Genomic DNA, 27,130 nt, shown 5'->3' on the forward strand with positions numbered 1-27,130 from the left:
TGGTTGTCAGCAACAAGTCTGGTAAATGCCTACTTGTGGTCAGGCAATGGGGCATATGCACTCATCCTTTAAGTGGGGCCAGGATGCTTTGTGACCTCTTAACTCTGCGTTATTTGAATGATTAATTACATCAGTGATATTGATTATTTAATCGATTAATGCATGACAGTGCCTTCAACATGCAAATAAATAATTAAATATAATTAAGACTAATTAATTGTTCCCTGGAAATTTTGACTATGCAGATATTCTTTTAAGTACAATAAAATTGTGTGAAAGTATGGACTACAAAACTAGAAGAATAAATGAAAATGTATTTTACAATTAAATTATTGACAATCGCTCATAGGATTAATAGTATGACACAGACACAGCAACTCTATATTCCACCAAAAAATCCACAGTTTATATGGTCAAAGTATATATGGTCAAAGTATATATGCTAGGGATCTAGATTGGGTAAAATAATTTTTCCCTCTTAGACTCATAACCCAATATCACTAAACCTAGCAGACCATTAAATCTGTGTTGAACAGACTATACCTGTTATTCCCCGACAGTAGGAGGAAGGGGCTGAGTCTTACTAGATGTTGTGCCAATACAGCCAAAATTGTATTATCTAATCCCTAGGGGTTTGATACCATGAGCGGAATATCAAATTAAACAAGCAAAATCTATTGCAAGTAGAACATTACATTTAAGAAAGAAAATTTGAGAGCATGCTATCCCACATTTGTTGTCGGAAATTCCAACAAGAATTGTCCGATGGAGCATATAAACGGTCGGATTATCCAACAAAAACCCTGCCATCACACAATTGGTGTCGGAAAACCTGATCGTGTGTACGGGCCTTAAGAAATCCCTATATTGTGTTTTCTGAGAAGTAAGTGGATTTATTTGATTCAACCTTTAGAGGATAAACTAATTGTAACCTTAGAATAATCTTAATGTCCTAATTTACTTAGAGGGTATATAATCATATCCCTTCAGGGTGTTTTTGGCATTTATGAATTTTTATTTTTTGTATAATAGCATCTTATAGTGGAACTTTACTCTCCCAATCAACATTTTTAATCTGGCTGATGTCAATAAATAGCATACAATATTGAAAAGTTAAATTCACTTCTCTTTTAATTTTAAGACACTTACAGAGATTCCAGAATGTTGTTATTTGGTTAATGGTTTAGGACTTCTTAAGGGGAAACAGTAAAGTGCAGGAGGGTTATGCCGCGTACACACGATTGATCAAACCGATGAGAACGGTCTGATGGACAGTTTTCATCAGACCAAACCGATCGTGTGTAGGCCCCATTGGTTATTTATCCATCGGTTAAAAAAATTCAATCTTGTTTTAAATTTAACCGATGGATACCTAATCGATATAAAAAAACGATCGTTTGTAGGCACGTCCATCGGTTAAAAATCCACGCATGCTCAGAATGAAGTTGACGCATGTTTAGAAGCATTGAACTTCATTTTTTTCAGCACGTCTTTGTGCTTTACGTCACCGCATTATGACACGATCGTTTTTCTAGCTGATGGTGTGTAGGCACGACTGACCATCAGTCAGCTTCATCGGTTAACTGATGGAAAAATCCATCAGACCGTTTTCATCGGATGGACCAATCATGTGTACGCAGCATTACAGGGACTCTAGGTCAGCTGGGTACATACTCTGTCTCTTCACAATAGTAACATTTCTGGTTTATAAATACCTTGTAAACATAGAATAGGTGTTTTAGAGGAGAGTGTGTTTTCCTTAATAATAAAACTGGCAAGTTTGTTAATGCCTTTCAAACATAAGACAGTTTCTTCTTATTCAGGTGTTGTCTGAGAATAAAAGTATCCCATTGTCCCAGATTGACTGTGTCTTTGCAAGTAATTGTTGAACAATTCTTCAGGTTTGTGTCGCTCTTGAGATAGGTAAACATTCATATGACACATTCGATTATTGGCCTATCCAGTTTTCTGACCCCTAAACTCTGCGCGTTACTTACTCCTGTCTCCTGAGCTCTGTGTAATACTTAATCCTTACCTCTGAACTCTGTGCACTGCTTAATCCCTGACCCCTGAACTCTGTGTGTTATTTACTGTATATACTCAAGTATAAGTGGACCCGAATATAAGCCGAGGCACCTCATTTTACCACAAAAACTGTGAACAATTATTGACTCGAGTATAAGCCTAGGGTGTCCATCTGCATGCCTCACTGTGTCCATGCCTCACTGTGCCCATGCCTCACTGTGCCCATGCCTCACTGTGTCCATGACTAGACTTACGTTTAACATGGGAGTATATAGAAGGGGTGCCCGGCTTTGAAAAATCGGTGCTCCCCGGCCGTAGGTCCCTGATACAGCAAACTTTGCACACTTGTAGAGGAAGAATGGGGCTACATGTGTGCCAAGTTTTGGTACCGGGTCCCCAAAGTTACCAGATAAATTACAGTTTAACATGGGAGTCTATAGAAGAGGTGCCCGACTTTGAAAAATCGGTGCTCCCCGGCCTTAGGTCCCCCAGACAACAAACTTTGCATAGTGGGGCTATATGTGTACCTACGGCCGGCCAGTACCAGTACCAGTACCAGGTCTCCAAAGTCCGTCCAGGAGATCAGGCGCAAAAATGTGACTCGAGTATAAGCCGAGGGGGGCATATTCAGCACCAAAAAATGTGCTGAAAAACTTGGTTAATACTTGAGTATATACAGTAATCCTGGCCTCTTACTCCTGAAATCTGTATGCTACTTTATTCTGACCCTAACACCCTATATTTTACACTCTCTTGGCCCATAACAGCATAAATTCAGTTTTTTTTTTAGCTATGCCATATGAAACCCCACCCACAGTTTGGCCATACCTACAATTTGCCATTACTGACTACACATGCCACATCATTCCCCTTCTTACAATGCCCAAGGTATTTTGTCTTTATACCTTCAAAGCCAATTTAGGGCAATGTAAAAAATAGGGGTGTAGTTTTGTGGGATGTGGCTATCTATGAGGGTGTGGTTTTGTGGGAGGGGTTAGTAGGGTGCCCCCGAATCTCATTTTGAAAATCAGGTGACCTTAACCCATAAGCATAATTGGTTCCCAATCTTTCAGTAAGTTAAGCTTTAGTCGGGAACTTTAATATCAAACTACAGAGGATATTGGATGTGCATGCATTTGTATAACAAACATATTGCTGACCAGCTGAAGTAGTGTACAGCCTACAGCTTTTCTTTATTGGAAGTCTGATATACCCTTTCTGTAGAGGGGAGGATTTTACACCTTCATTAATTGGTCCCACTTTAACAGTTAACTGTTTTAGTGTAGGTTAAAAAAAAGTGCACTTCAATACCAATAAATCCTTAGATGAACCGCTAGCAAATGAATTTTAAAATGTGTGTTATTCATTCCAGAAGATAGAGCATCTTAGCACAGTGGGGTCAACTACATTTGAACTCTGTTGCCTAATTTATTAGATGAGTACAGAGTTCACTCTGCAGTGATACAGTACTTTGTCTTATGGATTTATTATAGAACACAATTTCCATTGCTCCATTTTTTGCCTGAGCCTATTGGCACTATGCCTAAGTTCATTATTGTGATCTTTCTGAAGCTGGCTTAGATCTATCCTCATTTAGAGGAACACCAGAACAGATTTATATGTATTTTTTATAGGTATGTCTGTTTCAGATATTAAAACAAATATTAATAGGGGACATATTGCACTTTTCATCAAAATGAGTTCCTAAATAACTACCGTATATGATTATAGTGCTTAATAAATGGAAACAAAAGTGTATTTTAGGTGAGTGCTTATTTATTTTAGTAAGTATTATAGCATTCTCCTTGGAGTAATTCGAACAGCTCTTTATATAAGGGATTTTAATTATCACCTTTAACCATAGGGTTCCTGCAAACATGACTTCATGCTGCTCAGACATGAATTGACTGTCCTCTGGGGCACTTTATTTTTCAATTGCAAAATCAATGTTAAGCCTAAGATAAAAGAAGGAAGAGGAGAGTGATTCAGTCAGACACTGCTGGGGCTACCTATATCAATAGTTCTCTAACTTATTGCTGCCCCAAAAAGTGGTTGTCTGTTGGTGGTCTACCTGACCACATAAACATGAGATTGACACCTAATCTTGTCAAAAAACAATGCACTTGGCAATTGCCATCTAATGTGCATGGGCCTTCTGATCAAGAGGGTCAGTAAATTATTGTCACTGTGCCGTACAGCTAAACAGAAAGCACAACCGACCTACAGGTATATTCAACAAATATGGCTCTCCAAATATACAAATGTAATTTCAAACTACAGTATATAGAGAAACACATATTCTTTTTTTTGTTCACTACACGGTACAGAATTCAGTGGATTTGGGTTATACTGCTGCCTTCAGGAGAATTTGGACACTGGAAAACAAGAAAACAGCAATTTTTAGAGATTGTCTGTCATCTTTAATCAAGACTTTATCCACATCCTGATCTCGTTATGCAGCTATCAGGATCCTCCTATCCTCAGCAATAACTTTTGAGGCCATACCCAGACCCAATGAACCGAAAATCATGGGGCCAGTCTGGAATGGTGATCTTTGGCAACTGAGCTTTACTTGTGATGTTTTCTAGACCTCTATGTACCGTGCTAGTTGTAGATCACTTTCCAGGTCCAGAGCCATGGCACAGCTTCTGGTGTGACACAGTTTCGAAGTAGGCTGTTTGGGCTGAGCATCAGGGGCTATTTTATTTATTGGACCCATTGAGCTGCATTATGATGCCTGTTTTTTTCCATTGCCCCCAAGGTAATGGTTAAAATGCTGAGGAATTAAGTGCTGCATCATTAGGTTCACTTTGTTCTTGCCTTCAGCGGGATGTAGAATATTTTATTTGCTGCACCTATATGCAGGAGATGTGCAGTTCCACCCCAGTTAGTCAATGCCTTGCCTTTGCGGCTTGTAGTTCCTAATGAACTACCAATATGCTGATGAGCACTTTAATAGCTCATTGATTCTTCCTGTCATTCAGTAACTGCCTGCCCATACAAAGTATGGGCAGACAGCTACTACACAGACAGTCCACAGGAGCCTGAGATTGCACCTGTGATCTGATGATTACCGAAGGCTTTACAGGCTCCAGAAAAAAACAAAAACATTTTGTTTTACCTTTTTTTGTTTAGAAAGGTGAACTTATCCTTAAGATGAGCGGTCCTGCTGAATCAAGTCTCCCAGACTGTCAATCAATTAACAGTTCCAGGGTAGCCTGCAGTGTTCCCTCTTAAGGACCTGCACTGAGAACCTGCAATGTCTTCCCTGCTTAAAGTAGAAGCAAAGGCATTGGTGCTCTTGTATCTCTTGTATCTCTGTGTGATCAGTGCAACTTGATCTATACCTTTCATCCCCTAAAACTTAGTCTCCCTCTGCTACACAGAATCAAGATAAGTGGCATTCTGGTGACACTCGTAGCTCTCAACTGACCCAGGTTGGAGTAGGGTTCTGACCTGATTGGCAGAGGTGAACCCATTCACAGAACACAAAGCTTTCTGTGAATGAACAGCGGAGGGGAGGGGCAGGCAGAGATGCCAGGTATGAGAAGACAGTGTCTTTCCTCTCAGAGAACCGGGAGTATAGTGATAGCTGTAGTGCTTATGCTCCATAAAACTGTAATTTGTAAATAAAAAAGTCCATGAGGCATGCGCCTTATTGGACTTAATTCATAGTAAGCTAGTACATTTCTGGAGTTCAGCTTTAAAGCACTGATCATTCTTGGTAGGGATGAGCTCAGGTGTGTTTGAATCCTCATCTGAACCTGCCCCATTATCTGATCTGTAGCCACACATATACAAGGGGCTTCTGATTGGTGTAATGGTGTGTATTTCATCATCCTCTGCTAAAAATATGTCCTTGCAGTGCCCCTTCACAGCTACTGAATACTGTCCTGAACAGCTGTCTTCTGGCGCACCTAACTGTAGCTGCTGCTACTGAGAAATGTTGGCCCACTCATCCGCCTGCTCCTGCTCCTCTGCCATTTATAGAACTTGTATTGCTACACTCCCACAATGCAGTGTGTTCTGTAAATGGGCGGAGAAGTACTTGAATGTCAGGATTTCACTGCCCATTCACAAAATGTAATTGCAGGACTGTATGCATCGTAGGACTATAGTTAATGATTAACCTCTTAGATAAAGGATACATTTAGTTAGTTTAAATATAGTACCATCGTCCTGAGAAATATTGAGTAGAGGTAGGGCTTACAGGAGCCCAATACCCGAAAGACCAAAGAAAAAAAGGTGCCAGTAGGACTATTGCGGTACAAAGTTGAGTAGGTGAACTCACACAGAGTAGATAGAATACAAGTTTATAAATTTATTATCATGGTATCAAACAAGATAAAAAACAACAAAACAACATGGACAATAAAATTGAAAAGTATTGTGATAACCATACAGGTCACCGAATGTGGAACTGTAGTGATACAAATTCTGTGAAGTGCAGAAGGGATAGGCAGTAGGTGTGACTTTATGGGTAGCAGCAAGGGTAGCATACAGTGTAAGTACCTGAATGTGACCTGGTATCTTCTTTTAATCCTTGTACAACAGGCCTTGAGTAAGAGGTACAGTATAAGCATTACAAAGAGCTAGTCAGTTCATGTGCTGACAAAAAAAGTATGTTGATGAGAAGAGAAGCCAAAGTAATATAGAGCAGAGCTTATCATTGTGCTGCATCTCCTTCACTTCCATTTACAAGGTGAGGTGGGTTCAGAGAAATTGGGTGGAATTGTGCTGGTCACCTGTGTATTGCATATATGAGTACATTGAGTAATAGAAAAAAGTACTGCATGGGGAAATCTCTAAATTTCAGGCAATTTTTCAGCAAAAAAAAATAGTTTTGCTATTTTATTGTTTGATAGGATTAATTTTTATCCTAATTTTGGCTGGAGTTCTGCTTTAAACTTAACATAATGTTTAATAGTCATTTAATACTGCTAAAGGCTAAAATCAAAATTACCAATGTCTTAAAACTTTGAAGGGACTGTTTTATTTGTTCTTCTAAAGTAGATTCTTAAGAATTATTTTGGAAGTACAGAACAAAGTAGTATTTAAGCCACATGCTTACTTTACCACTCTGAGCGACAGACCTATTCAAAATCAGTCCTGTATACAAAAGGAAAAATCAGGACACATCAGCAGTTTGTTATAGAAGGCAAGCTTTAAATTATTATTACTGAAAGACTTGAATTATTTGGTAATGGTACTGGGAAATCTTTTCATCAATCAAATTTAGATTCGCCCCAGTTGTACAGCACCATGACTTTTATAAATAATCCCCCTTGTGCTTTGGAATCAGTTCTATTGCACTGGTTTGTACAAGTTGAATTTAAAAGCATGGGCATGTTGGAAATTGCCTATTCAAATAGCAATTTCCCTGGGCAAGAGCCAGTGCAGTTTTTAAATGTGACTCTTTGATTCCACATCTGAGACTAATGCTGTGTGAGAGATTGTTGACTCAACAGGTTAGTATGGAAACAAGAAACAATGTATTTCTAGATTATTAATGTAAAACCTCAGGTTGATATGGAACTGTGTTTTTCAAACAATTCATGAACTGCAAATTTTCAGCCTAAATATATCGAGAGCACAAATGGCAAGTGACAGCTTTTTATACTGATTATAATTTTAAATGTGGACACTTTTTACAAGCCCATGCTGTGGACTTTTACAAATGGGAAAAACAAAAAAGGAGACTCGAAAAATGGTTAGGCAGGTGAAAAGAAGCCATATTAAATTTGTTCTTCTGTTTTATATTTTTCACTGCTTCTATTTACAGTCAGCTTTGATTGTCAAAATCACCTTCTTCATGAAAAAGCAATCTGGGGGGAGCATGCTCCTATTATTTGGCACTTTACTGGTTGTGGCAGTTAGATTAAAACTGAAATTTTAGAGTTGTCATCTCATTGCTAGAGTGAGCGAGAAAATTAAAATATATGTAAACCCTGATGCCCCGTACACACGACCGGTTTTCCCATCTGAAAAAGTCTGATGAGAGCTTTTGGCTGGGAATCCCGACCGTGTGTATGCTCCATCGGACTTTTTCCAACAGGAAAACTGCCACAAAAAAAAGAGAGCAGGATCTCCTTTTTCCCGTCAAGAAAAAATCCTAGCAGGAAAACCGTTTCTCTGTATGCAATTTCAACGCGCAAAAAAATGTGCATGCTCAGAATCAAGTCGACTCATGCTCGCAATCATTGAACTTTTTCTTGGCTTGTCGTAGTGTTTTATGTCACCGCGTTTTTGACTGTCGGAATTTGGTGTGACCGCGTGTACGCAAGGCAAGCTTGAGCGTAATTCTGTCAGGAAAATCATTGTTTATTTTTTCCGACGGGAAAACCGCTCGTGTGTACGGGGTATGACACACTTCTCCTATTTGGTCCCTTTTTAAAGCATTTTGCTATTTCTAATAAGTTTACAAAAAATAAAAATTACCAGTTGATCTTGACAGAAATCTTGTAAGCCAATAACTTCCTGAGCTATATGTTTAAGCTGATTTATCAATTACATTGATATAAAATTTAACAAGTAGTGGCACCAACCAAAATTATTGCTAAAATCCAGATAAAGCTGCCCCCTTTTTGAGTGAACTAACCACTCATATACATGTGAAACAAAATAAACATAAAAGGACGGCACTAATTCATCATACCAAAAATCAAAACCGATAAGAATTCAAGGAAAAGAAAAAGTCCACATATCCAAAAAGAAGGTGTTCAATAATGTGAGATAGGTAATTTTTTAAGTGTCCGTGCTCCACCAACACTCGTGTGAGAGAAAGAACCGCCGCTCCAGATGATGTACCTTAGTGATAAATAAAATAGCCCAAAATCCAGTGGGTGCAGGCAATGCACGGAGCATAAATGGGAGGAAAGAAATTTTGGACAGCCGCACTCCAATAAAAGGTAAAAAGGTGTTGCCTTTTATTTTGGTAAAAAATACTACAAAAGCAAGAAAAAAACAGCAAACAGTGGGGTAATAGAGCTAACTAGTTTCACATTGATAACCAATGCTTAGTCATAGCATTGGTTATCAATGTTTCCTATGCTTTTTCTATTCCTTTGGGCTCCGTTCGCATATGCCATGGCTCACAGCATGGGTTCGGTGCATCCCTGTTCACTGATTCAGTCGTGAATCAGGTCCGAATTTTTGCCTGAATTTTCACCTGAATTGGACCAGAAGATGGACAGAACCCTTCTTCAATGCAGACTGTGGCCGTCCCAGAGCTGTGTGAACCAGCTCCATTGAGAGCCCGTTACACTCTCCTGTCATATGAATTTGCATGTATGTGAACCCGGCCTAAAGCTTGCTGCTTCCTAAAATAAATTGGAATTTTGCAAGCAGTTGATATAGTGCTTGCAATTATTGTTCAGCAGCACACAGGGATTTTCTTTTACTACTGTTTAATGAATGAAGTTCTAATTAGCAATGCTGAATAATAACTACAGTGGGAATACTACTCAGTTTACTGGAAATTTATGTATTTAGACCCTTTGTGTGCTGATTGGGTGATTGATTGGCTTGGACAAACCAAATAATAGTGGGAAATTTCCCTTTGGTAAAACACATAGGAGCTGTTTTATGAACACTAGAGTTACGCCCCATGCACACTATACAGCTTTTGTTGTCCAATTTCCTTTAGATTTAGAAAAGCCATGTAGTGCAAGGGCCTGCCTGATTGAATACAAATTGAAACGCTTAAGGTTTGACTTCATATTATATGGTTTTGGTAAATCAAAAGGAGAAAATCGACAAAAAATTGTATAGTGTGTATCCAGCTTAAGTAAAAATGGCACAAACATGGAAGTGTTTGTAATAAAACCAGTTTCTTGCCTTCATTTAAAAGATGAAAATTGACAGGTCGCAATGGGAAACTGCTCCAGTTTTCTTTGTCTGATTGCCTATAAGTCAGTTCCCTAATTTGACAGGTTGAAAACTGTCAGTCATTTCACTTTCTGTCACTGTATTGCATGTTCCATTGATATGCACTGTAATATTGTTATATAAGACATGGGAGAAAAAGCAAATTTGTAAGTGTAATATTTTCTTTATCATTTGATGTCTGCCACAGGGAAAACACAAATTGAACGTAGCAACAGGAAGAGAAGGGAAATGGTGTGGCCTCATTCCTGTAGGATCTCCATGTCGTTCTGTGACTACAACTGGCTTAAAGTGGAATCTCAGTGAGTAAACTTAGAATTTTATTTCCTATTGTCTAAATATCATTTCAATTAAATAAATAGTAATTAATGTTACTTTGAGGTAGCAGCAGAGGTTGCTACGATAATGTTAATTTGAGGTAGCAACCCTGTAGTTAAATGAACTACAGGGTAGTCAATTCCCCTAAGAGCACTTTCACATCTATGTGTTTCAGTAACACGTTACTATGGCCAACAGAAGCTCAAATACAGGTGTCATTCTGCCTGGCTGGATTTTTCATGAAGTTGGTTGAATAAATGGTTGATAAGCCTTGTAAGACTTTACTCCCAACCTCATGTGGCTCCTGAGACATCAAGCACTGCATCATGTGAGAAAGGTTGCATGCTTTCTGATATACAGAAATTGTTGGCTATTCTGAGGCCTTGTACTCACGACCGGATCTGTGCGCTGGAAACTGTCTGCCCGACAGTTTCCGGCGTACAAGGCTGATTTGTGTTTTGTTCCGCTGGCGTGTACACACCAGCGGACCAAATTCCCGTCGTACCGGAACGCGTGCACGTAAACTACGTACGACGTCACTATAAAGGGGAAGACCAAAGTTAATGGCGCCGCCCTCTGTTCCTCTTTTGCTAGTTACGTGTTTGCTCGTGTTAGTGAAGGTTTGGTTAGAGCTGATTCGCGCTTCTCGGTCTCCAGGCTTTGACAGCGTGTATTCACGGGTTCAGTGCGTGTGCTTGCGGTAACGTAGTTGTCATTCGGCTATAGGCAAGCAGGTTGTTTCTGCTTTAGCAGTTGCATCCTGTGCGCTCGTATCTGTTTGTCACGCGTTTGTCGCAGGTAGTGCTGGATTTGCGAGTGCTTTCTGTTTCAGTGTGTTCTTGACTGACCAGCCGGCCGGTTTGAAGCCATGATGGAGCAGCAGCGTCAATTTTCGCGAGTTGGTGCTGTTTATGGGATGGCTGCTGGATATGTTCATTTGTCCAGTACTTTGGCCAGAAACAGGGGGCGGAGGCGTTTCTGGACCAAGAATTGGTTGCGCCAGCGTGACCAGTTCTCACATATGCCTCTGCTTAGGGAACTCCAGGAGAATAATCCTAATGACTTTAGGAATTTTCTCCGCATGACGGACCCCGTATTCAACCGTCTGCTGGATCTTCTGTCCCCCTATATCACGAGGCAGGACACTGTGATGCGCCAAGCCATCACGGCCGAGCAGAGGCTTATTGCCACGTTGCGGTACCTGGCGACTGGGAGGAGCCTGCAGGACCTCAAGTTCTCGACAGGCATCTCTCCGCAGGCGCTTGGGGTCATCATACCGGACACGTGTGCTGCCATCATCAAAGTTATGCATGAGGAGTATATTAAGGTAAGTTTCCTGGCTCTAATAATGTGGCCAACTAACTTTCTTTTTATTTTCCCAGATATGCTGTGTGTTTAACTAACGTTACCTTTTCTCCCTATGCATGTTGATATCAGCTTTACATGTTTTATTCTTGGCCTACCTGCATATTTGTCCCTTACCCAATATTAACCTGTCCAGCATGCTATCCTAGGGACAAACCCACCTTGCCATTTTTTCAAACAGGACTTTTTGGTTTTTGTGCCCCCCCCCCCCCCCTTCAAACTTTTATTGTCCCCATCAGAGGGCTGTGGAGTCTCTTAATGAAGTGGCCCTATATATTTCATTTCCCAAATTCTCCATGCACATTTTTCTAATGCAATTTTAATACTGTGAACTGTCACAAGGATGCTTGTAGGATGTATTTGTTACAAAGTACTAAATCTCTAATTTTGTTTGTCCCCACAGCTACCCTCCACACCACAGGAATGGCAGTCTGTGGCTTCCCAATTTGCCCAGCGGTGTGATTTTCCAAACTGCGGTGGAGCAATAGATGGGAAACACGTCCGCATTGTGCCCCCACCCCGCTCGGGGTCGTACTATTATAATTACAAGGGTTATCATAGTATTGTGTTGATGGCGGTGGTGTCGGCACAGTATGAGTTTCTATATGTGGACGTGGGGAAGAACGGCCGGATGTCTGATGGGGGAGTGTTCGCACGGACTGATTTCTATGATCGTCTCCAAGCTGGTGGTCTGGCATTGCCACCAGATGAAGATAATGTGGAAGGACTTCCGTTTGTGTTCCTAGCGGACGAGGCTTTTGGGCTTGGTCCTCACCTCATGCGGCCTTTTCCCCAGAGGACCCTCACCTCAGAGAGGAGTGTGTTTAATTTTCGGTTGGCCAGGGCTCGGAGGGTAGTCGAGAATGCCTTTGGGATACTCACCAACCGGTTCCGCCTGTTCAGGACATCGATACATCTGGCGGAATATAAATTGGACACCGTTGTATTTGCCTGCTGCATTTTGCACAACTTTTTACGCAGGCACTCCCAGACGTACCTACCCGACATCGGTTCTGAGGCAAGACTACCCTCAGATCCCCTTCCCGGGCTGGACACTGGTCGCGCTGGCTTGGCCCCCCAATCAGCTCGTGAGGTACGCGACAAATATGTTGAGTACTTCATGGGTCGGGGGGCCATTGCTATGCCAGATCATATTTCTTTCTAATTCGGCCCCCAAAGAAAGGAATATTCTAAAAAATAATAAATAATTAGACCATTGGACTTTATACAGTTGTTTGTCATTAATGCTTTTTCTCTTTTTCTGTCTTCCTGGTTCTCTAACTAACTTCTTCAATTGTAATGCATAATTGATTTCTCCACTTTTAGTAACTAACCACATATTGCACAGTATTCACTCATCTACAAACAGGGTATTGAGTCTAGAAATAAGAAGCAACTCCATTTGTAAATGTTGAGGTCAATTTTTTTTTATTTTTGCTTGTTCATGACCCCAAAAATAATTTTATATTTTTTTCATTACTCCCTGCTTTTGTACTTAGGAGTCTTCAAAATTTTTTTAAAATTTTATTTTTTTTTTCAGGTAATTCAACCAAAAATATTATGCAGATTATACATTTATTAACAAGTTCACTTTTTTTTTCATCAAATATAGTTAGATTTATTGTTTACATATATATATATATCTAGATTATATTTGGTGGGGTGTTTACCGCCTTAATTTTTTTTTTGGCCATATTTTTTAGGCACAAAAAACAATAATTTTTTAACCATTTTTTTTTTTTTTGGTGTGTTTTTCTAAAAGAAAATTTTTAGGTGAGAATTTGGAGTCAAATCTCTACTTCACTAAATTCAGTGATTAGAGAGATTTATAATTCTATATATATATTAAAAAAAATTTTTGGCGTTGTTTATTCTTTATGGTCTAAACTTTATAGTATCCCAAAATGTTCAACATGGTCAAAAAGTAACAAAATCCAATTCAAAAAATATAAAAACTCACAACAGCAGTCAGTCATGGTGTGCTTTCACACTGGAACACGCCAAAATTGGAAGATACACACATTCAGTGCAAACTCGCCAAATGTCATTGGTTCAACAGACAAATGGCCACATGTGCTATCTGACATCATGGGTGATCAATGTCTGTGTTTTGTGGGAGCAAACCCTTCCTCTCAACTACTTGAGGATGGAGGAGGGGGTTGGACCCACAAAGCACAGACATTAGATATTCTGTGATGGCAGATAGCACATGTTGGCACACTGTGTGTGTATATTCAAATTTTGGCGTATTCATTATTCAAACTGTAAAAATGTTTGTGGGGGCGGGGGATGGGCGGGGGGTGTTTCAGTCTTTGACACGGCCCATCATGTCAATAATGTTCTTAAAATTAGATTCGATCACCATCATTCTTTGCCGCATATTGTCCATTTCCGTGCTGCATTCCAAAAGGACATTTGTTACATTCTGTTCCATGAGAAACATCCTTTCACGCATATTGTGCATTTCAGTGCTGCACTCCATTACCTGCTGAATAATTATAGCAGCACTTGCACGTGAAAATATTGGCACACCATCCTCCTCCCCTAAAACAACAAAAAAAAATGGCATTTACAATATTATTTTTCAATGAGGCCTATCTACATATGTTTTTTGGAATCAAGCTAGGGTGACACTGACCTGATGGGCTTCTCCTTTCCACCTCTTCGACATCTTCTATCACTCCTCCTTCTTCCACCACCTCCCCATCATCTTCTATCACTCCTCCTTCTTCCACCACTTCCCCATCATCTTGGACTCCTCCTTCATCCATCAATCCACCTTCTTTCAATTCGCCAAATTGTTCTTCCGCCACTTGCCCTTCATCTGCTATGACTTCTAAGTCCAAAATTACTTCTTCCTCCTCTCTTCCTTCCTCCTTTCTTCCTTCCTCCTCTCCTTCCACATCCTCCTCTCCTTCCACATCCTCCTCTCCTTCCACATCCTCTTCTCCTTCCACATTCTCCTCTCCTTCCACATCCTCTTCTCCTTCCACATCCTCCTCCTCCTCCACATGTTGAGATGGCAGATTTTGGCCTTGTCTGGCCCTCTCTGCCTCCTCCAAATGCTGGCGACTTCTTTCCCCTGAAATAAACCAAAAAAAATGTAGACTCATCAGCACACAGATATTGGAGAGCATAAATCGCACACATTGCTTAGAAGATGCTTTCATTTAGTTACTTTTATCTTTCACCAAACCTACATTTTGCAATTACTTCTATATGGCAAGCTCTGATCCTGCCCCTTTTTAGCAAAGTGACACACATGGATGTCCCCCCTAAACTGTATTTCTGGGAGACCCTACCAAAACCCATTTTTGATTTGGGGAGACACAGGTGCTCTGCATTGCAGATGTGAAAACATCTGCTTTATTACCACTGTTTTTAGAATGAATCCTGTTTGCCTTTCCCATTCTCATACTTTTTTTTTCTAGAACTAGCTTTTACACAATGTTTACAAACAAAGTTTTTGGCCAGTGAGCCATGTCCAGGTGTGTTGTTCCTGGAATAACCGAGCCTTTCTGATAAACTATGTGATGTTACGTTGTTTACTAAGAACACTGTTTGTAAATATGTAGTTATTTATGTTCTAAAAAATAAATAACAACATGTCTTTAAAATTACAAGCTGGCCAAGGAGGCAGATGGTGAAATATACATGGCAACACATTATTGCAGACAATCACCACCCCCCCCCCCCCCCCAACCCCAATATATATTTACTTACTTTTACGCAGAATTTTAAGTATTTTCTTCATCTGATGTGGCTCCCTCAATTTTAAGTCTGACCATCGTTTCCTCAGCTGTTCCTTGGACCTGGTGATCCCAAACATCCTCTGCATTCTCCTCGCCACCTTGTCCATAATATGTGCCTTTCGGCGGTTAGGGGTCTTGTATGGCCCTAATTCCCCATCATAGTCCTTCTTTCGCATGATGTAAACTAACTCCACCATTTCCTGGAACCGCATATTAGTGGCTTTATATCTTCTTTTCCTTGATCGGGACGTCCCTGCCTCTGTCCCTTCACTTGTGGCATGAGAGCATCGTGCCCGCTCGTGTGACATCGCCATCTTTCCTTTCCCACAGAGATTATGGGCGTGGAAAAGATGAATTCTTACGCCATGGGCGGAGAAGAGGGCGGCGTTTAATACATACGCGGAGTGTAGAGAATGCAAACAACGTGTTTACGTCCGTTACGCGGAGAATCTTCGAGCGCATCCAGAACATACACAGTTAACGCCATATTTCCTAAACTCATTGATTAGGGGCCTCGCAAAGGTGACGAGGGCGGGGTTTCATAAATACGCGGAGTGTTTAAAAGGTTTACGCCGTGATTACGCATCTTACGCGGTAATTAGGCGAGCGTGAGAAACGAGGAGCGAGAGACAGGAAGGTAAGGAAATTAAAAATGTGATCAGCAGAGGCCTTGAAAATGTAGACACATGGGATGGGGGTTTGGGCTGTTGGTTGCACCCTTTTTAAGCTATTCTGTCTATGGGGTACCACAATGTTATTTTGGTATCCAAATGCTTTTGGACACCTCACAAAATAGAGATGTGAACAATGCTGTACCTCATTGACAAGTTTTTGAATGGTGTATTCAGATCAGGCAAAGTATTGTTCAAGTGTTGGTTGTACAGAGGTCATTAGGAAGTGTCTTTTATGTCATCCATTGTCAGGGGCATGAGATTTACACATGAAAGAGTGCCTAGATGAATACTGTCATTTGTAAGCATTGTTTATTTTTCTATATTAAAAATATTTACTGCAATGTTAACAATGGCTCTGCATCTAGCAAATCAATGTTTGGTACAACCAATGCGGCCGAGCTGCCAATCATTGTTTAAACAAGAGAGACTGTGTTTGTAATTAGATATAGGTAATAAATTTAAAGACACATATTATATCAAGGTCAACGCTGATCCTTTTGAATATTTATTTTTCTTTGCTTTATGTTTTTTGAATCTAGACTCAAAAAAAAATATCATATTTCAAAAAGTAAAATGGACCAACTACAAACCAAGGAAGCTATAGAGGCCTTACTACAAAAATATCAGGACACGCCCATCCTGTGGAATTCAAAACACGCATTATATTGTAATAAAGATGTACGAGCGGCAGCACTAGAAGAGCTAGCAAACTATATGCAAACATGGGTGCCAGGATGCACTGCCAACATGGTGAAGGATAAACTTGCCAACCTCAGAAGCACATACAGGAGAGCATACAAAGCTAATAAAATCAAAAAATCGGGAGCAGCAGCAAGACAAGCAAAGGAACCCAAACTGTGGTATTATAAACAGATGGCTTTTTTGCGGGACGAAATGGAAGGCAGGAAAACGATGTCCAGTCTTTCTTCCAACCTTTCCTCCATGCTACCTTCCAGCGGACCTTCCCCAGATGACCACAGCCCTGCAGAGTCGGAGGAAGAGGGCCTGGCTGACAGAGATGCAGATCTGCCACCCTTCGATGAGGAGGTATAGTAGTTTCCTCTATATTTATGGCGTAAATAATTCTTGGTGGATTAATGATTAGATATTGTAAAAATAAAACCAAGCTGGAAAAAAGCAAACAAAAAGGTGTACAGACAAATAGGTGTCAGGGATGACAACTGCAGGGGTCAGAAGTAGAGTGTATTCAAGTAATAATGAACAGAAAATACTGAACGAAAAACATGAAAATGAGTGTGGTTTTTTTTAGCGAAATTGTAAAAAAATTCTTTTTTTTTCCACACAGGAAGAAGAGATCAGCCAGGAGGTGGCAGATCCTCAGGTGTCTGTCAGCCAGGAGGAGGCCGGGGTCAGTGGCAGCCAGGAGGAGGCCGGGGTCAGTGGCAGCCAGGAGGAGGCCGGGGTCAGTGGCAGCCAGGAGGAGGCCGGGGTCAGTGGCAGCCAGGAGGAGGCTGGGCCCAGTGGCCTGCAGCAGGTCCACCCGGCCAGGAGAACCACCACCAGCCAGTCTTCTCCCCCCCAGGTGAGGCCATCAGGCCGAAGGAGGCAGTTGAGGCCTGTGGAGGAGGCAAGCCTCCGCATGATCCAGGAGGCAAGCGCCATCATGAGGGCCCCCCTCAACCCCACAGAGGCCTTCAGTGCCTCATTGGCCCATGATTTAAATGAAGGGGAGGAGGACCAGAGAAGACTGGCAAAGGCCCTGATGAACCAGGTCCTTTGGTGGATGCAGAGGGGCCTGCTGACCCCAGACACTGGGCTATGTGACCCGGCCCGGCTTGCGGAACACCATCCTCCTGCTGCCACATCAACCCCACCTGCAAGACCCCGTGTTCGATCCGCTGGAAGGCTGCCTGGAGGGAAGGCTGGAAAGAGGAGGAAACGTTGATTTTCTGCCTTCCATTTCCTTCCACATAAAGGACATCGTGTTTGTACTACCACAGTTTGGGTTCCTTTGTTTGTGTGCTGCTGCTTCATATTTTTGTGTTTGGCTCCTGAGGCTTGGAAGTTTATCCTTCACCATGTTGGAAATGCAAGTTTGCATATAGTTTGCTATCTATTCTAGTGCTGCCGTTCTTTTGATTTTTTTGTGATGACATTTGCCTGAATAAAAGGCCTTTTGCTTTCATTTGAAAACATGTCTATTGTTTGATATACTGTGGGGATTATTAGGCAGCAAACCTTTAATAAATATACAATGGGTAATTTACAAAGGACACACTCCTTGGGGGGGGGGGGGACATTTGGTGTGCCAACATGGTTTAATATTCTCTAATGAAACACCAAAAAAAAAAATAAATTTTCAAAAAACATGTAAAAAAAAAATAGTTTAAATGGTGACATAACTAGAAACAAAAAAAAAAATTAAAAAAAAATGAACATTCCTTTACAAAAATGACTACTCTAAATTATGGAGGACCACCAACCAAAACACACGTCTGGCATAGAAAACATTATTAAAGGATTACATCACAAGCAAGAAATGTGACATTTCAGTATGGGACAACTCTATTGAAATTGCATCAGCAAGAGAACGGGGTTATTCTAGCAAGAGAAGAATTAATAAAACGAGGCTTTAAAATGTGGTTTAGTGCGCCTTTTTAAGACATTGTTCTCTTGCTAGAATAAAAGGTTTCTAATGACGAATGTGCCATATCCCAAAGAAACGCGAGTTTTACCTGAACGAGCGCTCCCGTCTCCTCATTTGGACTGAGCATGCGCGGGGTTTTTGTACGCTGCTTTTGTGTACAGACGACCGAACATGTCTGACGGACACGATTCCAGCAGACTGTTTTAAAGCAAGACCAGGAAACAGTTGTTCGTTGGAAAACGGTCTGGCCGACGATTGTTTGCTGGAATTCTGTACGTTACTGCCTACACACGAACGAACATGTCCGCTGAAACTGGTCCGCGGACCAGTTTCAGCAGACATGTTTGGTCGTGAGTACGAGGCCTGAGAGATCCAGTAGGCAAATGGAGCAGTGAATGTTATGCCTTGTACACACGATCAGTCCAAACTGATGAAAACGGACTGAAGTCCAGTTTCATCAGTCCAAACCTACCGTGTGTATGCCCCATCGGACTTTTGTCCTTCAGACCAAAGTTTTAAAACTTGCTTTAAAATCGGACTGATGGACGCCTGACCGTCGGTCAAAACCGATGGTTAGTACACAAAAGCATCGGTTTAAAACCCACGCATGCTCAGAATCAAGTCGACGCATGCTTGGAAGCATTGAACTTCGTTTTTTTCAGCACGTCGTTGTGTTTTACGTCACCGCGTTGGACTCGATCGGATTTTGAACTGATGGTGTGTAGGCACATCAGGCCATCAGACCATTAGACTTCAGCCTTCAATCCATTTTCATTGGATGGACTGATCGTGTGTACAGGGCCTAAGGGTTAGTGGGAGGGAAATAGGGGTCTTATCATGGGAATTTATCACTATTCTCTAAATGATCAAAGGGACAGGTTTAGGCGGCCATACATGGTCCGAATCTCCACCAGTTCAGCAGGAACCGGGCGAGGTTTGAACCGTTAATGGCAGGCTGAATGTACCAAGTTGATCAATTTATCAAACTTGGGTACAACCAGCCTGCCCTGCCAGATTCTCAGGAAATAAATGTGCACAGTGTATGGCTGACCTTACTTTAAGGTGGTTGTTAGCTTCTGACATGAAAAATGAACAAAGCATATCCTTCTATGTACTTGTCTCAATCCAAAGCACTGAGTGTGATTTGTCTGCTGGTTCCACCTGTATGAGTCATTTCTGACAGGCTGTGGGGGGGAGGGGGCATCCAACACACAGCCTATGATTGACAGCCTCAACTGTGCATAGTTCCCTATTAGGCTGTGTAGAGGGGGGTGTCCCTTCCTTTCACTAATTCCTCAGATTACTCTAAATTCTCCTCTCTGAGCTGCCCCTGAAAGCTCAGAAAAACTGTGTAAATGTTGTACTTTAAATTGCTGCAGATAAACATGTAAAACTTACAGTATGTAGTATGTAATCTCTGTGTATCACCTGAGGCTAGTCACTTCAGTCGATGTATGGTAAGATTTTACAACCACTTTAAGCTCATTATGAAGAACATAAAATGTGAATTATTATAGAGTATTTTCATACTGTCATTGACACTTATTAACAATTCCTTACTTTTCACAGTAATATTTTAGTACATTGGCATGCACTACATGATCCTTTGTTCTGTTACAATTAGAAAAGGCAAATAATCCCCTTGTTACTATTTAGACATGAGTTTTTACTCCCAAATAATTTTATCATCATGTTAGTTTAGATGAAGGAGAGAATTTCTACTTATTTTGTCTATCTGCATTTTAAGTATTCATTCCTGGCTGAACCATTGTATAGTGTTTTAGTTTTCTATTGTGTTTGTTCAGCAGGGTGACAGAAGGAAGCTGCGTGTTAACACTAGACAGGAGGATTGCTATCCATTCATTAATGAGCCCTTTTTTTAAATAATAAAATGAGGTCAGATGTGTATCCAGGGCTGGTGGTAAAGAACATGTAGCTATAATACCCTTTGACTAAAGCTACAGTCTGTTTTTTTTGTTAAAAAAAAATTTAAACACAATTTTCTCATTGCAAAGTACAGAATGTACAGTATATGTTTTGTTTCCTAAGCGTGTATAGTGATACCTAGCTGAGTTACATTTTTTTTTTTTTAATATTCTTTTTGATACAGGAACTTTTTGGACTACTGTGTATTTATTGTTACAGTGCGTTGATCATGAAGCTACTGGTGTTCCTCTAGTATATGTCTTGATATTACTTCCTGGATATGAAACTAGGGACTTGCACCTGATCCCTAATTACCTTCTATACCACTTTTATTGAATTTCTTTCTTTCAGGTCTTGTTCAAATATCCAAAGCTTGGAGCCAAATGTAATAACAAAAGTATCTTCTATGTTTCCCAATTGTCTTAAAGCAAACCATAGTCTTGTTGTTGTTTTTTTATATATACATGTAAAATTGATGAGCTCGAATCCAGTGTTTCTCAACCTTTTTCCAGGCAGGGCGCACTTTAAAAGTATTTTCAGTCTCAAGGCACCCCAGTCAAAGGCTTGGTTCACATTACTGCATGTCGAGGAATGCATGTAAAATCTTTAGCGGACATGCAGGAGTGTCATTAATATTTAATGGTACCCTGTGCATTTTCAGTGTGGCACAAAAAAGGGGGGGGGGGGGGTCTGGGACTTCTTTTCCTTTGTTTCTATGAGATAGGGCAGCAGAAGTGGCAACAGCCAGATGCATACACCTGCTGTGGCCGTGGCTGGACGTATACCCCCAGGTAAATGTGGCTGCACTGCAACTGCCCAGTGATACTGCATTTTAGGGGTTAAAAAAGGCAGTGAGCAGACAGCATATTGCCTCTTTACCATCTGTCAATTGCCACCTGAAAAACATTCTGAGCATGGATCACGTTTCAGAGTCCTTTCTGCTATTAGCGAGTCCTGAAAAGGCATACGTACAGACACACACACATATATGTATGCAGTCATGACCAAAAATATTGGCACCCCTGCATTTCTGTAAGATAATGCACCACTTCACTCAGAAAATTGTTGCAATTACAAATGTTTAGGCATTCTCATGTGTATTGCTTTCATTTGTATTGGTATAACACAAAAAAGTGGAGAAGCCGAAAGCCAAATCAGACATGTTCCTCACAAAACTCCAAAAATGTACTGGACAAAATTATTGACACCCTCAATTTAACCACTTCAATAGCGCACACCGTCATATGACGTCCACAAAGGGGATCTCCCATCCGGCGGCGATCCTGTGCACCAAAAGAACGTTCATAGCGGCGGTTCTGCCGCTTGATCGTTCTTATAGGCGGCGGGAGGGGACATCCCCCCTCCCGCCGCCATCCAGTGCTTCTCCGGGCTCCCCCGTGCCATCGGGGGCCCGGAGAAAGGATCGCCCTGCGCCGGATAGGAAGCATAGAGATGACTGGTGACCAGATGGTCACCAGTCATCTCTATGACCGTCGGAGGCCCGGGCGCGATGTGATGACGTCACGCCTGGGTACACGTAAGTAAACAAAGCCGCAATTGTGGCTAGTAAGCATGAGATCTGTGAGTTTTATTTCACGATCTCATGATTTCCAGCCTGGAGGAGAGATGGGGGGTCTTCTTGACCCCGCATCTCTCCTTAAAGAGGACCTGTCACACACTATTCCTATTACAAGGGATGTTTACATTCCTTGTAATAGGAATAAAAGCCATTAATAAAAAAAAATGTAAATAAAAGTGTAAAAAATAAATAAGTAAAATAAAAAGTAAATAAATAAAAATAAATTAAAATGCCCCTGTTCCCGGTAGCTCACGCTCTGAAGCGAATGCACACGTAAGTCCCACCCACGTATGTAAACGTCATTTAAACCACACATGTGAGGTATCGCCACATTTGTTAGAGCATGTGCAACAATTCTAGCACTAGACCACCTCTGTAACTCTAAACTGGTAACCTGTAAACATTTTCAAAGCGTCACCTATGGAGATTTTCAAGTAACGAAGTTTGGCGCCATTCCATGAGTGTGCGCAATTTTCAAGCATGACATGTTAGGTATCTATTTACTCAGCGTAACATCATCTTTCATATTTTACAAAAAAATTGGGCTAACTTTACAGTTTTGTTATTTTTTAATTCATGAAACTATTTTTTTCCCAAAAAAAGGCGTTTGAAAAATGATTGCAAAAATATTGTGCAAGATAAAAAGTTGCAATGACCGCCATTTTATTCCATAGAGTGTCTGCTAAAAAATATATATAATGTTTGGGGGTTCTGAGTAATTTTCTAGCAAAAGAATGATGATTTGTACAGGAGAGAAGTGCCAGAATAGGCCCGGTATGGAGGTGGGTATAAAAGCCCTGTATTGAAGTGGTTAATATTTGGTAGCACACCTCTGAAATAGCTGAAACAAAGCTATTTTTGTAATCATGAATGAGTTTCTTACACCTCTCTACTGGAATTTTGGACCACTGTTTTGTTGCCAAGTGCTCTCAGATTAAAAGGGTTACTTTTCTCAACTGTTAGATCTTGCCAGTTCATTACTCTCCAGCACTTTGTCTTAAACCATTTCTCTGTGCTATTTGACGTGTGTTTTGAGTCATTGTCCTGTTGTAAGGCCCATGACCTTTCTGACACTGGGCCCTGCAGACCCCAGAATTCTTTGTAGTGTTCAGATTTCATAATGCTATGCACACAGTCAAAACATCTAGTGCCTGAAGCAGCAAAGCAACCCCAAAACATCAGTGAATCTCCACCATGTTTGACTGTAGGGACTGTTTTCTTTTCTTTAAAGGCCTCATTTCTTTTTTTGGAAACAGCAGAATTATGGGGTTTACCTAAAAGTTGTAATTTTGTTTCGTCTGTCCACAGCACATTCTCCCAAAAGGAATTTGGCTTCCTCAGGTAGGTTTTGGCAAACTGTAGTCTGGCTTTTTTATGTTTCTGTGTCAGTAGTGGGGTCCTCCTGGGTCTCCTACCATAGCATTCCTTTTCATTTAGATGCCCCAGCAATGCCACATCTGTGCCCCAGCAGTGCCACATCTGTGCCCCAGCAGTGCCACATCTATGCCCAAGCAGTGTTACATCTGTGCCCCATCAGTGCACATCTGTGCCACAACAGTGCTCTACAGTGTCCCATCAATTTACATCTGTGCTCCATCAGTGCCCAGCAATGCCCCATCAGGGCACATCTGTATATGCTTCTTCTTCTTCTTCTTCTTTTTTCTGCCTATTCTATAAGTTTACTGCTGTTGCTCCATTCTTTTATGTCATCTTCCAGCCTTATTTTTGAGAGGACTTGACTCTGACACTCTGCATCTGATGTTACTACTGTGGACTGTGTGACCCCTTGATGTGGGGTCCCCATATTCGCCACGACAGACTTGTACTATATGGGTCCGCGCACATGACTTTGTCCTGGAATTAATAGTGATATTATAAAAAAACTCCTGAAGAAGCAGGTGTTTATCCGTGAAACATGTCGAGTGTCCAATACACAGATGGTATATGCTAAGTTGACCATGGTTATTTCCTAGTGTCACTCCATCTGTGATTTTATAAAGTTTAATGTTTAGGACACTTTTTTTTTCTTTTTTAGATGCATGTATGTTTAAACTTACTTTTGGAATAAAATTAATATTTTATATTTACCTTGTGCATGTCAAGCCTTTGTACCATGAAAGTTCATAATAGCCTCAGCCCACCATTTTCTCTATATTGGAGAAAGATGGTTGTTGCCTACAATTTTTTTTATCATATTCTGTAGTCAGTGATTGCTGTTATGGGTAAGCAACTTGAATCCTGACATGTTGGGAGCACATGTCCAGGCCTGTCTGACCTACATAGACAGGCCGCTGAGCCAAACTGACATGTTGGTGAAGTTGACGAAATTGGAGATTGTGAAGGGAAAGTAATATAGGGTGTCAGAACAGACTGCTGTGTTAAACAAATAGCAGTCTATATGTGAGCAGACAACAGGTCCAGTCTGGTGATTGAATGATCTAGCTAAGCAGAGAGAGTGATACTGGGGCAGCTCTCTCCAAAGGAGCAATAGCCAGAGCTTTGTTACAAAATAGCCAGGAGACTGAAATACTTTGGAGTTTGTTGTTATGCTAAATTACTCCTGCACGAGCAGAACACTGTATTACTTTGACATTTGGATGAAGAAAAGTGGGCAAAAAAACATAAATGCCTTCTGCTGAGAGGACTTGTAAAACTCTCCATTTGAAGCAAAATCTCACAGTATATAATATTGATGTTGGCTGTAAGCTGTAGGTCACTGAATTCTTCCCTTCTGTGAGTAAGTGGAAAAAGTTTAACTAAGAACCCATCCTAATTATAGTGACATTATATAAAACTACTGTATTTAGGTGTGCTTAGCATTCTGTGCCACTACAACCACATGTTTTTTATGTGTAAAGTGTAATATAATTTGAGGTAACTGTGTCTGTACAGCAGAGAGTCCAATTTACAGTCTGGGCTAAAAGCTGACAAGTGCTTCTCACTCGTAGTTGACTAAGTGGAGGTCATTTAAACTGTTTGGCAAGATGCAGGGTGGAATACGTTTGCCGCTTTATGCCATTTCTGTGCTGAACAGGTTTACAGCTCTTAAAATAAAAAAATAAAAGCAAAAAGCTATTTTAAGGTGTATGTTAAAGTGGAGTTCCACCCATAAATATAACATAACATCAGTAGTTTTAAAAAAATGTCATTAGTCCTTTACGAATTTTTTTTTTTTTTTTAGATGCCTTCAAAGTGTTGTTGCTAGGCAGAATAGTTAATCTTCCCACTTCCTGCACCTAGGTGCTTAATGCTTCCTAACCTACACCGCACAGACTCCTGGGAATGTAGTGGGTGTAACTTTCCAGGAGTCTGTGCACTCCCCAGTCTCAAAGAATCATGTGACTTGGACAGCACAGGTGCTGAAACCTGATCTGACACTGCTTGTGCAGCACTGAGCATGTGCTAGATCTGCAAGGCTGAAATCCAGGAAGTCATACAGTCTGGCTTCATGATGCCCACACTTAAGATGGCCCCAGTCAATTTCTATTTTATAAAGTGTCTAAATGATGTAACAACCTAACAAAACGGACCTTAGTTTACAGACTAACTTTACTAGAATACATTAAGCGTGTGTATTACAGGGGTATTTATATTTAAAAAGTGGTCGGAACTCCGCTTTAAGCCAAACTTTATTTTGGATACTGCTGACAGATTCACATTGTTGTCGTTGTCCCCACTGGAGAGTTTTAAACTCTTTATAAAACACTGAATACATGCATACATTCTGTCTTCTAATCTTCCAGGTCCATATGTTTTTAAATGACAGTGATTGATTCTCCACCACAGAATGTTTAGTGAAAATCACATTCGCTGCTTTAAAAATAGATCTCTAATGCCGCGTACACACGATCATTTTTCAGCATGTCAAAAAAACGAAGTTTTCCCAACTTCATCATTAACTACTTGCCGACCGCCCACCGCCGTTATACGTCATCACTTTAGAGATGAATATCTCGGTAACGGTAGCAGCTGCTGCCACAATCGAGATATTCATCTCTTCTGTGGGCGGCCGTGTTAACGATAATGGCGGTCTCCGCGGCGAATCCGCCGCGAGATCGCCGTTATCGGTGGCGGGAGAGGGGCCTCCCGCCGCTGTTCCGCACCCTCCGCCGCTTACCGGAGCCGTCGGTAGCGGCGGAGGAGATCGCGACCATCCGGCAGCTGAGCGGGGACGAGACTGAAGGAAAAATCTCCTTCGCCCGTCCCCATAGCTCCGCTGGGCGGAAGTGACGTCAAAACGTCAGTCCCGCCCAGCGTCTTAAAGAAACATTTTTTTTTTGTCATTTGAAAAAATGACATTTCCAAATTTTTTTTTTTTTTTTGCATTTAAGCCTAAATATGAGATCAGAGGGCTTTTTGACCCCAGATCCCATATTTAAGAGGACCTGTCATGCTTTTTTCTATTACAAGGGATGTTTACATTCCTTGTAATAGGAATAAAAGTGATAATATTTTTTTTTTTTTTTTCAGTGTTAAAAATTGTAAAATAAATAAAAATAAATGCGAAAAGCAAAAAAAAAATTTTTTAAAGCGCCCCGTCCCGACGAGCTCGCGCGTAGAAGCGAACGTATACGCGAGTAGCGCCGACATATGAAAACGTTATTCAAACCACACAAGTGAGGTATCGCCGCGATCGTTAGAGCGAGAGCATTAATTTTAGCCCTAGGCCTACTCTGTAACTCAAAAAATGCAACCTGTAGAATTTTTGAAACGTCGCCTATCAAGATTTTTAAGGGTAAAAGTTTGACGCCATGCCACGAGCGGGCGAAATTTTTAAGCGTGACATGTTGGGTATCATTTTACTCGGCGTAACATTATCTTTCACAATATATAAAAAAATTGGGCCAAATTTATTGTTGTCTTATTTTTTCATTTAAAAAAGTGAATTTTTTCCAAAAAAAGTGCGCTTGTAAGACCGCTGCGCAAATACGGTGTGACAAAAAGTATTGCAATGACTTCCATTTTATTCTCTAGGGTGTTAGAAAAAAAAATATATAAT

General features: G+C 40.9%; 1 protein-coding gene across 4 annotated transcripts in view; it reads left to right on the forward strand.

The window, feature by feature from the left end:
* Nucleotides 1–27,130, forward strand: part of TPK1 (thiamin pyrophosphokinase 1) — a 689,236-nt gene that overhangs the window by 456,026 nt on the left and 206,080 nt on the right. For all 4 annotated transcript variants that reach the window (XM_040353163.1, XM_040353161.1, XM_040353162.1 and 1 more), the window contains one exon: nucleotides 10,100–10,211. In XM_040353163.1, the coding sequence (XP_040209097.1) occupies nucleotides 10,100–10,211 (112 nt within the window). The remainder of the gene's footprint in view (nucleotides 1–10,099; nucleotides 10,212–27,130) is intronic.

Source organism: Rana temporaria, chromosome 5 (genome assembly GCF_905171775.1).
Source record: "Rana temporaria chromosome 5, aRanTem1.1, whole genome shotgun sequence".
In the NCBI taxonomy this organism is placed as follows: Eukaryota; Metazoa; Chordata; class Amphibia; order Anura; family Ranidae; genus Rana; species Rana temporaria.